This window comes from Myotis daubentonii, chromosome 14 (genome assembly GCF_963259705.1).
Source record: "Myotis daubentonii chromosome 14, mMyoDau2.1, whole genome shotgun sequence".
In the NCBI taxonomy this organism is placed as follows: Eukaryota; Metazoa; Chordata; class Mammalia; order Chiroptera; family Vespertilionidae; genus Myotis; species Myotis daubentonii.
Genome location: NC_081853.1, coordinates 26,591,206 through 26,605,605, shown reverse-complemented (window position 1 = coordinate 26,605,605; position 14,400 = coordinate 26,591,206). Strand labels below are relative to the sequence as shown.

General features: G+C 56.4%; 2 protein-coding genes across 7 annotated transcripts in view; one reads left to right on the top strand and one right to left on the bottom strand.

Annotated features, from left to right (window-relative positions):
- The window catches only part of SLC6A6 (solute carrier family 6 member 6), a 79,427-nt gene extending 70,561 nt beyond the window's left edge, over window positions 1–8,866 (top strand). For all 4 annotated transcript variants that reach the window (XM_059663704.1, XM_059663703.1, XM_059663701.1 and 1 more), the window contains 3 exons: window positions 290–390; window positions 1,991–2,161; window positions 4,797–8,866. In XM_059663704.1, the coding sequence (XP_059519687.1) occupies window positions 290–390; window positions 1,991–2,161; window positions 4,797–4,937 (413 nt within the window). In that variant the 3' untranslated portion in view covers window positions 4,938–8,866. The remainder of the gene's footprint in view (window positions 1–289; window positions 391–1,990; window positions 2,162–4,796) is intronic.
- Window positions 8,867–10,915: 2,049 nt separating this feature from the next.
- The window catches only part of GRIP2 (glutamate receptor interacting protein 2), an 83,921-nt gene continuing 80,436 nt past the window's right edge, over window positions 10,916–14,400 (bottom strand). For all 3 annotated transcript variants that reach the window (XM_059663685.1, XM_059663684.1, XM_059663686.1), the window contains exon 24: window positions 10,916–13,544. In XM_059663685.1, coding sequence (XP_059519668.1) covers window positions 13,386–13,544 — 159 coding nt within the window. In that variant the 3' untranslated portion in view covers window positions 10,916–13,385. The remainder of the gene's footprint in view (window positions 13,545–14,400) is intronic.

The window sequence follows — 14,400 nt, the reverse complement described above, 5'->3', positions numbered from 1 at the left end:
TGTGATAACGCTGGGGCCCGGAATGGTCCACTAGACCTCCTTGAGACTTTGGATTGGTCAAAGCAGGTTTTGAGTGGGATATGCCTGAGGTGGCCAAAAAATACAGGATGCCCAGTTACTTTTGAAATAATTTCAGATAAACATCTGCTGGGCATGGGTCTATGTGCTGGGACCAGGATCAGGCCCCAGGGACCCCGCATGGCACTGAGCCCTTGCTCTGCTGCCCCCTGGGTGGATGCTGGCATGGCATCGGGCACCGCGTCACCATCTGTCTCCCTGTCTCTTGCAGGCGGTGATAACTTGTATGACGGCATTGAGGACATGATCGGCTACCGGCCTGGGCCATGGATGAAGTACAGCTGGGCCGTGGTCACTCCAGTTCTCTGTGTTGTGAGTTTCCTCTTGCCTGGCTGTGGGGAGTAGCCTTTTCTCACCTGCTAAACTGCTTTGCATTCACATCTGCTGAGCGCTGTCCTGGAACAAGCCTAGCCACAGCCCCACCCGGAAGGAGGTGGGGCAGGTTGCTCCGGAAGGTTGTCTTGAGATGAGTTTTGAAGGATGAGCAGGAGCTTGTCAGAAGAGAAGGCGGGAAGGGGGTTCCTGGCAAAGGAAACAGCCCATGCAAAGGCAAAGGGTTCTCAGAGAGGAACACATATCGGGGCGCATCGAGGAACTCAGGGATCCGTGAGAGAGCACGTCATCTTTCCCCAAGCCCTACCAGAGCTCGCGAGCCCACTTCCAGCCCCTGGTTACGTTAAGCAGCCATTGGATGTCCCGGGGAGAGGTCACAGACTTGGGAATGGGGTGCTCCTGTGACAGGTACGGGTCCCAGGCTGGTACAAAGCTTCCTGGCGTTGGGAGAGCCCAGACAGCCACCTCCTGGCACTCCCCTGTCTGTCCCAGCCCCACACAGAAGGACAGGAACAACAGCAGGTGCCCAATGGAAGCATCTGCTGCCTAATGCTTCCTCCCTGCCCCCATCATCAATTCTAACATAGATGGATTTGCTTTCCCATCAAACACACCATTAGATCGCGAGGATAAGTCGTTTTCACATTGCGGGGCATCCAGGACAACCTGGGGTAGACCCAGGGGCTGCCATTCTGACCAGAGCAGGAGCCGTGGGCCCACCCAGCCCAGCCGTTTGTGGAACAGGGGCCTCTGCACAGGCTTCGGGGCTCAGAGCTGACCCCACCTTATCCTTCCCACTGTTCATGGATCCCAATGGCCACCGGTCATTTGTTGGGCTGAAAGCTGGGCTTGGACACCCATGTGGGCAAGACCCAGGTCCACACTTTGTTCCGGGGTCTGGGTCTGGGTCTGGGTCTCAGAGGTGGAGATGGGTTGGGAGGGGCGGAAAGACTTTCACCCACGCAGCTGTCATTTATTGTGCACCTGCTGTGTGCACCCGGAACTTCACCAAGTGCTAGAGAAACTGGGCAACAACACACATACCCCCCGCCCTGCCCCTCACTGACTCAGGCTGGGTGAGCGCGGCGTGTGCCGGAGAAGTGATGGCAACCACGTGCTCTCTGGGAAGGAAAAGTATGGGTGCCCGGCTGAGATGGGCAGGGCCTGGGCAGGTGAGGCAGGAGCATGGGAGCTAGATCAGCAGCAGGAAGAGGAGGTCCGGTCAGAGGGACCAGCCTGGGCCTGAGGCTGAGGAGCGGGAAGGGGTCCAGGGTGGCTGGACTGGAGACGTAGAGGAAGGGGTGGGGGCAGGTGAGAGGGAAGGGGCGCAGCTCCTGGCGGCTCCTACCAGGCTGAGGAGCTAGGACCGCGTCCTGAAGGCACAGGGCAGCCGCAGAGGGTTTTGAGGTGCCCAGGGCAGTGAGGTGTGACGTGGTCAGATTTGACTGGGGGAGGTCCTTCGGCTGCAGACCGGAGGAGGAGGAGGGTGTGAGGCCCCTGGGGTGGGACATGCCTTGGTCCCAGAAGCCACCACCTCCCAGTGGCCAGGGCCCCCCTGACTGCCCCCATCTTTCCACAGGGATGTTTCATTTTCTCTCTCGTCAAGTACATACCCCTGACCTACAACAAAGTGTACGTGTACCCCACCTGGGCCATCGGGCTGGGCTGGTGTCTGGCCCTGTCCTCCATGGTGTGTGTCCCCTTGGTCATGGTCATCCGCCTCTGCCAGACGGAAGGGCCGTTCCTCGTGGTGAGCACTCGGGGCCCCTCTGGGTGGGTGGGGGGGGGGGGGGCTGAAGGCCAGCCTGCTGGTAATCTGCTGTGTAACCTTGGACACGCCATTTCCCCTGAGTCCTGCACCCCTGCCTGCCCCATGGAGGGGTGGGGATTGTGGGCAGAGGGTGCATGGGGGGGGGGGCTGGAACAAAGTACAGTTCACATGGGAGGAGCTCTGTGGGGACATCCAGAGCAGGGCTGGAGCAGGAGGAGGAGTTTGCCACGCAGAGAATTCGAGAAGAGAGGGTATGGGACATGGTGCAAGGAGGCGACAGCCCTTGGGCCGCAGTGGCACGCTCTGGGGGGTGGGTGATAAGGCTGGAGAGGTGGCCGCCTCTTTGGACGCCAAGCTCAGAGCTTTGGCTTTTTCTTGGGAGCAGTGGGGGCTGCCTTTCTGAAGCCCTGAGATAGGAGCCGGGAGCCAGGGAGGGAGCCCAGCCCACCCTGATCCCAGAAGCCACCCACCTGTCTGCTGCCGACCTCAGAGGCCACCTCAGTCCCAGTGGCGCCTGCAGCTCTCAGGCCTCTGTGCCTGCCGGTCTCCTCCCCCTCTCCCCACTCCCCCCTCCCCCTCCCGCCCGGCCCCCCACCTCCTCCCAGAAATTCCTCCGACAATACTGTAGATTCCAGGGCACTTTCCAAGAAATCCTTTTCTTAGAATCTCCCTTAACCTTTGGGCTTGGGTGGGCTCCAAGATTGCACTGTTTTGTTCTGGGCTGTTTTTATTGTTATTCTCTTAAAAATCTGGAGCCAGGATGTCCTGGGGCCCTGGCTCCCCTTGGACTGGGTGGGTTTCCTTATGGGCAGGCGAAGGGCCTGGAGGTGTTGGGGGGAGAGAGGCCTGGCAGAAAGCGCCCAGCCTTCCCCAGGCAGAGGAAGTAAGCAGGGCCGTGCCAGGGAGGAAAGCGTGGCGCTCGGCTCCTTGTATTTCCTCAGAGGACACAGGGGAAGACCCCAGTATTCAGCCAGACCGGCCCTTTTATTTGTTAAAGTATTGAAATACTGAGCCCAGGGACATACAGGCAATAGCTACTGCCCCGAGCCCTCCAGGTACACACACACACACACACACACACACACACACACACACACACACACACACGAGATCAACCCAGCCCCTCCCCGGGAATTCCCAGAATGGCCCTACCATCCTGAAACTGAAGGGTTAATTGGAAGCATAGCAGAGGGGCTTGGATGTCTGTTCTGATTGGTCAGTACCCAGAGCAGTTACATAGTTCAACCATGGGGGGTGAGACACAAGGACACCCAACAGGTCACTAATTTGTGTCCCTTCAGAGTCTAATTTTATTTATTTATTTTATTAATTTTTTTTTAGAGAGAGAAAGAAACATTGATTGGTTGCCTCCTGCACACGCCCCGACCGGGGATCGAACCCACCACCTGGGTATGTGCCCTGACTGGGCATGGAACCCCCCACCTTGTGGGGTACAGAGGACATTCCAACCAACTGAGCCCCACCAGGCAGGGCTTCAGAGTCTAATTTTAAAACATCGTTCCAGCCCCAGTGTAATGGTTTGGTCAGAGTGGGGCTGGTGTGGAAGAGGAGGAAGGGGTGGGTGAGGAATCCACTCCACCCCACACTTGCACCCCTTCCTTCCCTACACACCTAACCCCCTCCTCTGAAGGCAGTTGAACCACCAGCCATCTGCCTTTGCTATGTGTCCCTGGGGCTCCCACCTGCACCGGTTGCCCAGGTATCTGCCCGCCATGACTGTCTCCCGGAGCCAGGTTCTACAGACCCAGGTCTGTCCTGGGAGGAGTCCAGTGGCGTCTCAGCCCCCATGTAAACAGCTCGAGTGGCTGTCTGGGGCCTTTGTCTCCTGTCCCTCCGGCCGCGTGCACACCCCACTGTACCAGATGTGCAGAGAGGGGAGCGATGGAAGGGGAGCAGGATGCCCTTCCTGCTGGCACCCCCCCACCCCCCCTTCGCCCTTTACCTGTGGCCTCCAGCTGGTCCTTCAGGGACCGGGCAGGCAACCCAAGTGCGGGAAGCCACTGGGGCGGGCCCAGGAGTGACCTGGAGAAGGTGACGGAAAGCTACAGCCGGCAGCGGTGCGCTCAGCTCGGCCAGTGCTTACTGAGAGGGGACCTGGGGCCCGCAGTTGCCAGATCTTGCCATTTTTAAAAGAGAAGGTGGAAATCTGGGTTTTCAAATGAAATACCGTAGCTTTTAGTAAGCAGCTCTGGAACATCATAAACTGAATGCCTATATAGACAACTTCCTGTTCACAACTGCTCTCTACTTACGTTTCTGAGTGGACACTTGACGGAGGGGGAGGGCGGCTGGGAGGCAGGAGGCCTGAGTCCGGGTCCCAGTTCTGCCACTGGTTCTCTCGGGGTCCTTGGGGGAGGGCTCTTCGCTCACAGATTCCATGAGCGGGCAGCCGGCTGGGAGGATGAAGGACCTCAAAGAACCTTAGTTCCCGTCTTCGTTTGCCGGCGGATGAAACAGGAGGCGCAGAGAGGAGAGTGGTTAGCGAAAGGCCAGACGGCACGCCGGCGGGACCCAGATGGGGTAGAGGGCTGCGTGTGGGACAGAGGACCAGACGCCTGACTTCCCGCCCATGCCTGTCCCCTTCCTTCTCCAGAGACTCAAGTACCTGCTGACCCCGAGGGAGCCCAACCGCTGGGCTGTGGATCGAGACGGGGCCGCGCTCTACAGCTCCCACTCGACCATGAACGGCACTCTCATGAAGCCCACCCACATCATCGTGGAGACCATGATGTGAGCTCCCTCGGCCGACGGCTGCTTCCCTGCTGTTTACTAACATTAGATTCTCATAGGACCAGGTTTACAGAGCTTTATATTTGCACTAGGATTTTTTTTTAATTGTCACAGAAAATATTACTGTGTGTGTGTGTGTGTGTGTGTGTGTGTGTGTGGTGTCGTGTGTGTGTATGTGTGTGTGTATTTTGTGTTGATTTGGGGATATTTTGTACAAAAAACAAAAACAAAAACAAAAAAATACAACAACCCATGGGCAGAAGTCCGGGGCAAGGCAGAGCTTTCATACTGAATTAGATGTATTTTATGGGAACTGGTAAATTTTTCTTTGTATTTTTTTTTTTTTTTACATATAATTATATGTACACTTAGAGATTGTCATACACTTTTACCACTTGAATTGATCTTGCCAGCAATAGATCTCGTTTTCAAAAGCAATTCTTTGGTGCTTGTGTAGCTGGCAGAAAGTTCTGCCCCCTCCCTGCCCCCCCCCCCAAATAAAACAACGCAGGGTGGAATTTTCCTGGGACAGCCAACCCATTTTAAAGGTGTAGTACCTCCCAGACCTGGTTCAAGTCAAGCTGGGAGAGGGCCCCACCCGCTGGCCAGGCCCACAGGGGCCTGAGAAAGGAGGGCTGTGAGGAGTTGGCTCAGGACACTTGTAAACAGGAAGAGAGATGCCAAAATGCTGAACCAGCCCCTCAAATAAAGGCGCTGACTGAAAGCTGACAGGTGAGGCCTGATAGCAAAAAACAGAACCCCGCCTTTTATTTTGAGGTCAGTGTATTTGGTGAGGGACGAGGGGTGAGCGAGTGGACCAAAGGAAGTGGCCCAGGGTTCGGGTGGCCAGTGTTGGGGAGGGGTGCTTTCCCCTCATCTCTCCACCCTCATCTCCCAGAGGCCGGGAGAAGCTCCTGGCACCGCTTGTTAAGACCCCAGCCCAGGCCCACGCGGGCTCCTCGCAGGGAGAACCAAGAGCGTCCCGGGGCCTTTAGCGAACGCTCGAATCCATAAAGTGCTCTCAGAACTCTTCCTCCCAGTTTAGTCACAAGTGCGACGCTGGGTAGACCCCGGGCGGCCGTAAAACTCCCCCCTCCCCGCCCCCCGCCCCCCGCAGTTCCTGGTGTCAGATATGCACTGCATGGGACCGAGAGGGGGCCGTGGGGGGGCATTTTCTAGGAAGTGGGTTTGTTCGGGGGGCTGGCACCCCAGAACTGGCTCGACCAAGAATGGCGTCCTCTCCGAACCAGCAGGGAAGGTACTCACCTTTAACGTCCCGGGTGTGGACACACCTCCACCCTGGCCCCCATTTGGACCTAAACTGTGCCATTTTAAAGTCACTTCCAAGTTCAGTCTAAACTAAACCGAAGCGTCACAAAGGGCAGTGACTGCCTAGCAGGGGGGTGGAGGGTGGAGATTCAGAGCAGGGGCTCTCTGAATCCTGGAACCCCCCTCCCCCAATCCGAGAGAGGGAGGAGGCTTAGCTGTCCCCCTCCCCAGGGGCAGAGGCCACACTGAACCTCTTGTCTTGGTAAACTTTCACATTTCGCTGTTTCCAAAGCATCTGCTCTGCCAAACAACACCTATTCCAGGCCGTTCCGTTCCGACGTGTTCCTGTTTTCCTATGTGTCGATGGTTGCTGCTGTGTCTGATTGGACTTTGTTGGTTTTTCCCCCCCTAATTTTACCGAGTAGCAATGTGACCTGTTTTCCTGTCTTATGGAACTTTAGTAAACTAACCACTGTCAGCGATTGGGGACAGGTGATCATGGAGCGAGGGGGGCTTGGCACGCTGTGGCTACCTGGGCACCTGTGGTCATTTCAGGCTACACACATCTCCCCTCTGGGGCTCAGATCCCCAGGGAAAGGCCGCAGGGTGGCAGGCAAATTGCAACATCCTGGAAAGGGCCCGAGGAAGGCCTCTCCTTGTCAGATTCCCAGACCAAATTCCAGACCAAAGACACATGCAGACCAAGTCCCCAGGTGCCAGCTGGGTGGAAGGTCAGCCACGTTCCCCAAGCCCACCCCTCACACCTCCCTGGGCACCCGTCTCCAATCGCGACCCTCGTGTCTGCCCCCTAGCTCTGGTGTATCCGCAGAACTTGGCTCTATGAGTACAATGTGGAACAACGCGCGGTTTCTCTGTGTCTCCACATAAAGGAAACTCCTTGGCACTCAGACTCTGTCCGCCTGTCTCTGGAGAAGGGGCGGTGCTGCGCCCACTCTCGGCCCGGGTGGGTCAGACGTTCTGCTGCCCGCAGAACCTGGAAGGGGTGCGAGGGAGGTGTTTGAAGAGCGTTTAGGATGCAGAAATGGGTGAGGGCGCAGGATAAACTCACCAGGGAGAGGCCTCATCACACTGGGCCTGGGCCATGTTAGCCCCCGCAGGGGGGCACACAGTCAGTGATGGAGAGGCTGGGGGTGGGGGTGGGGGTGCGGGGGGAGCAGTGAACGCTCTCATAAAATGGGGAAATGGAGGCCTGGAGCGGGGAGGGACTTTGGCCCAGCAAGTGGCGACGGAACCAGTCCAGACCGTGCGCAGTCAGTTCCGGCTGCCGGTCCTCTGAGATGCGCGTGGCGAGTGCAGCTCCTCGGTGTTCTCCCTGAAGACCAAGGACGAACGAGCCTTTAGGATAAAGGAAACGCTCCGTCCAGTGTTGGGAGACGAGGTGAGCAGCACCTCTACCCACTGACCATCCTTGGGCCAACCGGCCCCCGCGCTGTGACTCAGGCCTGTGCACCGGTCACCCTGGCCCTGCACCCGGGGGCCCTCTGTGAGCGAGGCGTCCAGACCCCTGTGGCACATGAGGAGACGGAGGCCCACAGCAGCCAGTCGCTGCGCAGACGCAGGACCCCAGGCAGGACTCAGAGGAGGCCACTCCCAGGCAGCAGGACGTGGCCTTGGATTCTGATTTCCGGGCAGACGTACTTCCCTCTCGGTCCCTCCGGTCCCAGCACAGCCCTGGAGACAGTGGTGAAGCATCAGGGGAAAGGCAGCCCCCTTGGCCTCGCACAGGGCATCTGTCACCAGGTCCCACCTCGCCGTGGCCAGTGGCCCAGCCAGCATCTCACACTGCCCCCTGGATGGGGAAGTGCTCTGTGCAGCCAGTGCTGGAGACAGAGGTGCCTCCCGTCCCCCGACACCGACACCGACACCGACACCGTGGACAGGCCAGGGGAGGACCGAGAGAAAGCCCCTCTGGGCAGCTAGAGGGCCCAGCTAGACCTCAGACCCACCGTCGGGCGCCTCCAAGCTGGGCCTTCCACATGGATGCTATAAATACCACTGTGCAAAAATGCAACAAGCACAAAGCCACAAAACAAACCCCCATCTCAAAACGAGAGGAATGCGGGCCCTCCCTCTCGGAATGCATCCTGCTGGAATGGGAGCCGCTTCATTGTTCTCTGTGGGTGTCACTCAGACGTGTTCTGACAAGGTCCCGAAGGATGAAGCGTCTTGTGATACATTTGGCTTCGAACTGAGGCGTTAGCTCCATTTCCCCCCCCCATTAATTTTCAAATCCTTACCAACTGTGACTCTGTATTTAGCACAAGAGAAAGCTGGGGACGCGGTTTTGCCTCCTTCCAGAAATATGTCTGGCTCATCAGAACTTTTTTTTTTTTTAACATCAAAATATTTTAAAGATATTTTAAACTTTTGTAAAGAAAAAAATCCACCAACAAGAGACTCTTCTGAGGAGGAACATTTGTATTTGAATAAGACCCTTGGTGTGTAATTCAGTCTTGCGATATACAAGCTTTTGTGTATAAATGTTTTATGATCTGAATCCCTGTATTTTGCAGGGTGTTTCCTCTTTTGCTTTCTAGATACATATGTATATCGATATTTTAAATCCATCTTTGCTTTTTTTTTTTTTAGAGGAGTTTGTAATCACCTTATAACATGAAAATAAACATTTCCTTTTTAAGTCCACCATGTGGGGTTCTATTTTGATGAGGCTGTTCTTTCTTCCACTTGGCAAGTGCTCCACAGTTCCCGAGGGGCTTGCAGGTACGCCCGGGGTGCTCCTCACAGGTGTTCAAGGTTGGGGGCACTGAGGTAGAGGCTTCCAGAGGGGACGTGGTTTGCTCAAGGGCACACGGCAAGGCTGTGCAAGAGTCATTCGCACCCAGGCCCACTGACTCCTGGGCTGGGTCTGTCGGTCCTTCTGAGTAAAGCTCACCTGCTACACACATAGCCCCGTGCAGCTGGTGTATCTCCCTTAGTCTCCCGAGCCTCAGTTTCCCCATCTGGGATAAACCCCCACCCCCTGTAAGGGTTTAGGGGTGATTAGAGGTGATGCTCATAATGTATCAGGCCCTCACCTACCTGCACTGGCTCCGTTTCCTTCTTTCCTGGCCCGGGCTTATCCTGCTGTAAGCCCAGCTATGGGGAGTCGGGAGGGAGCCACTAACTTGAGGTAGGTGCCCTCCCTGCCCACCCAGCCTCCACCCAGCCACCAGGTGCAGTCACTGAAGCCTGACCGCATGCCATCCCATCAGGGCTGTGATTGTCAGTGCAAGAGTGGGGCTGGGGTTGCTGGAAGGTGGGTAAGTGGCAAGTCCTGGAGGTATGCACATGGGACCGCACACTGGGACCTCAGAGGGGAGGCCACCGGGACCCCAAAAGGTCAGTGGTTGGCACAGATGTCCTCGGCCTTAGGGGTCATAAGCCCGACACTGTTGTAGGTGGGGAAGAGGCCAGGCGGGTCGCTGTTTGGGGCAGCCTTCTAGCCCACTGGTCGCATTACCCTTTGTGAGTGGGAAGGTCAGGGAGCCTGCTGGGTCCTTTCCCCAACTTCCCAGACCAAAGGAATCCCAGTATTTCATGATTTATAGACCATGTTAGAATAAAATTTCCCTCTCCCCAATTCTTTGTTCTGGCTATCTGCCTTTCTGTTGGCCCCTGGGCACCTCCCTCCCTCCCCGAGTGTTGTGGCTATATGTCTTGTGTGCAAATCCTGACTCCATTCCTTCTTACCTGTGTGGCCTTGGACAAGTTACTTAACCTCTCTGTGCCGCACTTCCGCATCTGTGATGTTGGCATGGTAACAGAGCCACCTCTGCAAACTGTTGGGAAGATCCAGGGAATTCTTGCAAAGCTCTCAGAACACAGCCAGGCTCTAGGGCTGGTGCTACTGCTCCCAGAAGACCAGCAGAGCCCCGTGCAACCCTGCGGCCGCCAGTGTTCCTAGCCGAGCCACACAAATGCAATCGGTGTGGTCCAGCCCCTGCTTCTGTCCCCCCGGAAAGGAGGAGCTACTCCATCTGGCGCAGCTGATGGGAAGAAGCTCTTCCGCTGTCCACACAGAGCTGTGGCTCCTCCAGTGGGACCCAGGCTGCCCTCCAGGCCCCGCCCCCACCTAGGCAACAGACCCGTCAATCACTTGCCTCAGTGGCCTGCTCCTCCTGCACAGAAAATAAAATCCATAGTCCCTACTTACTCATGGTCCCTTCATGTTTAGGCTCTTCGACCTCCAGTCCGGTCTCTAACCCCAGTCCCTTCCGTGTCTCCTTTCTCTTCCTTCGAACCATCAAGCTCATTCTCAACTCAGGGCCTTGGCACCTGCTGTGCCCTCTGCCTGGGACAGGCTTCCTCCATGTTTCCACGGGGCTGACTCATGTCCTTCAGGTCTTGGCACAAAAGTCACCTCTTCATCGAAGCCCTTCCTGATCCCCTGAGCTAAAGGCCCCCACCCCAGTCACTATCCCTCTTTCTATTTTGTTTTCATTGCTTTTTATTCCTGAAAAAAATATATTTTCACTTGTCAGTTGTCTGTCTTTTGCTAGAATATAAGTTCTATGCAGACAGGACCTCATCTCTCTTGTTCTTGTTTTTCCCCCCGGGGGCTAAAATGATGCATCGTACACAAAGGCTTTTTGAGTGGATGATAATGAATTAATCAAAAGCAGGTGAGATGTCACAAGACCCAAACAGACGCTGACTTGCCAGCCTATGATTTAAAAAAAAGTAGACACCCACTCCAAGTGCACTTACATTATTTTATTTAAAAAAATGCAAATCATCCCAACAGCACCCCACCCCCAACTCCCAAGTCACTGCAGTCCCTGGTGGGACAGACAGATTGACACGGGATGCAGACACCCCAAATGGCCTTTGCAGTGCAGCCCCTTGGCTTGTAGTGCTTCCCGAGAGCCCTAAGAAACCCCATGTAGAAAAATACAAGGAATATGCTCTCATCTCAGCCAGAGAAAAATACAGCTTTTAGGGGTGGGAGGGGCGTGTTGCAAGGACTGTACCCAAAATGCATAGGCAGGCAGGACGCTCACCGGGACGGGTGTCAGGAAACGTCAAGTCTGGGATGAACATCCCCATGAGAAGCCAGAAGAAATATTGCATATGAGAAGGCGGCCCCAGCAAGGAGTCCACCCGCCGAGCCTCCAGGTCCCGTTGCATACGCGGATGGGGCAGGGGGATGGCAGAGGCCCCAGCCCCGGGAGGAAGGGGAGCATTGGTCAGGGTGAGGGTGCATCTTCCCTCGCCTGCAGTCCAGCGCAGCGTCCCCAAGTCAAAGGCCCCGGGAGTGTGTTCTGTCCAACTCTGTCAAGTGACAGAGGCCCAGAGAGGCTGAGCCACTTTCCTAAAGTCACACAGGTGAGGCTGCAAGTGGCCATGTCTCTGCTGTGCCCTCACCCCAAGCTGAGGGTTCTTGGCTCTTGCTTGGTGCCCCTGTAATGGGTGGATGTTCCCGCAGACATCCAAGAGAGTAGAGGCACTGGGCAGTCCAGCCAGGGCATAAGGGCTCTCCAGGGAGGCAGGCCCTTGGGGAGAGTGTGGGCAGGGGGCTGAGGGGCCACAGTGGACACGGGGGCCTGAACCTGCTCAGAGACTGTCCACCCCTTGATTGTCCATTGGGGGGCATCAGTCTCACAGGGGGTCACACAGCAGCCGAGCAGTTGGGGGGTGGGGTCAGGGAGGAACAGGCCTTTGACTCCTGATCTGGTCCCTTGAGTGGAAGAACGTTTTTCGGGCCAAGGGGGGACAGAGGCGAAGGCGGGTGCAGGTGAGAGTGGGTGCCCCGTTTTTGTGAGACCCCCCCATCAAGAGCTGGGTGGGGACAAAGCAAAGCCCAGACCTGGCTGCACCCTGCCCGCCCACCTCCATCCCAGGGGCCACACCAGACCACCAGGCGGAGGCCCTGGGCCCTTCTCACAACCAAAAGGGCTTCTGGTCTGTGGAAATGAGGAAAGCAATTTTAAGAGATGCTGGTGCTTCCAGATTTCAAGTGGGAAGGAACTTCCTTGAATGACCACTTTGGACACTGTCACCATTGAGTGTGAGAGAGAATGGCCAACTCTCCAGCCTCTCTTTTCTCTCTCTCTCTCTCTCTCTCTCTCTCTCTCTCTCTCTCTCTCTCTGTCTCTGTGCTTCGCCCTCCTCCTTCTCCCCTGAACTGGACACTGGAGAGTAGCTGCACCAGCTTATGTATCGTATTTCCATGGCTTCCCACCTTCACTGAGTGGCAGGTGAATGGAGCCCCGGTTTTATCCCAAAATGACTCCCTCCGCATGGAGGAGCCTGGGCTCCGAGGGGCCTGTGCAGATGGGTTAGTGGCCACATGTCCTACAAAAGAAGCAGGAGGGGCTGAGAGCCCAAAGCCAGACACTGAGCTGCCCAGGGCGCCCAGTACCCCAGCCTCAAATCTCAGAAGCTTTGGATCAGAGACGCCAAAATGAAACCATCACCAACTTTCATAACAAAGGGCTGATGCTTCCTGGGTTCCAGACATCCCAGCTCAGAACCTTCTAAGTGGGGACACTGGGACTCAGAGACTCTCAGAACCAGCGAGCCCCGAACACCAGGATCCCGGAGGAGGAGGTGGCTCCCGCCCGGGCAGCATCCTTCCTGGCGGTCATTTCTTCCGCTGAAGTGGCCCCAGCCTCACCCCGATTGCTCCTGTCAGGAAACTAGCCCTCTGAGCACATGTGGAGGCATCACTGGGGGGCCTCACCCCTCAGGCAACAAGCCCACGGGGTGCCCTGCTTGCTCACCTGCTCTAACGGAGCTCACTCCTCCATGGCAGCTCATTCCAGCTCCATAGCTCCACTGGGAGAAAGCGCTCCCTACGCTGAGCTACGCTTCCCCACATCAGACGCCTGTCTGAGGATGCCCAGTAGGGACCTGAGGCCACCTCCAGGCCCCTCTTCTCCCAGCTGAGCAGGCAGCCTGTCCCTGTTAGGCTGGGCACCTCTGGGCATCTTGGAGACCCAACCTGGAGAAAGACCTGGAGATGCCACTCCAATTGGGGCAGGGACCTCCCTGCCTGGCACCCCAGCTCCACAGAACCAGAGAACAGTGACAAGGTCCTGTCCGTGGCTTAGAGCCTGCCAGATGGACAGATGGACATGTGGCTGGCCACTTTTCCAGCCCAGCTACAGGTCTGGGAGCCAGGATCAGCTGGAGTGCCCCTTGGGTGGCGCCCACGCCGACGTCAGAGCATCCGGGGGCTGCTGGGGCCGGGTGCTCGCGGGGTCCGGCTGCTCTGTGCCAGCGGGTTGCGGCTGATGACCAGCTGCAGCACGTCGCCCGCCTCGGCCAGGAGCGGCACCGCCAGGCAGCAGTCGAAGTCCCGCGTGCGAACGTGGTTGACCTGCACGGTGCACAGCCCAGGGGACAGACTGGCATCAGCCTGGCCTGGGCTGAAGGAAAAACCTAGAACACTCACACGGGGGAAAGCATTCTTCATTTAACGCTCAATCCTTTTGGTGGGTTTAATCAGAGGGAAAGTCCCAGGGAGGTGCCGGTACACCCTTCGCCCCTCTGACGCCTTTTTGTCGTGAGAGAGCACACATTTGGCCTCCTGCCTACAACGGTGTGGCCATGCCCTGTTGCTATTTCATTTGTATTTTACACTGGCCTTCTACTTCACGCAAACAGTGTCAGGTTTTCATTCCTAATTGAGTCGAAAAGGTTCCTTTTAAAATCAATTTAACTTGAAAAAAAGTCATCCATTTAGAGAAAACATATTCGATAAATTCAGCACAAATGGGGCAGAAATCACACCAAGGGAACAAAAGTAGCTGGGGCAGGGGAAAGGCAGCCCAGGTGGCTGGGCCAGGATGCCCATAACTTTCCATCTGCTCATCTGCATTTCCCAGTCTCCCAAGCAGTTGGTGAGGTCACATGACTAATTCTGGCCAATAGGCCATGAAGGGGAGTGATAGGTAAAGGCAGAAAAATCCCATATGCCATTTTCCAGTCGGGTTTCCTCTGCTGTGGTGTCTGAGGCAACGACAAGAAGGGGGCGTCTCCGTCAGCCCAGGCGGAGCAAGGCTAATGCAGTCCACAGTGGACGTGTGTGTTAACACTATGACACAGGGTTGCTAGTTACTGCAACAGAACTGAGCCTAACCTGACTAATATGACTGGTGTCGTCATTCCCTTTTCACGATGAAGGAGCTCAGAGAGGGGAGGTGACCTGCCCAAGGCCACTCAGCCAGGGTAGA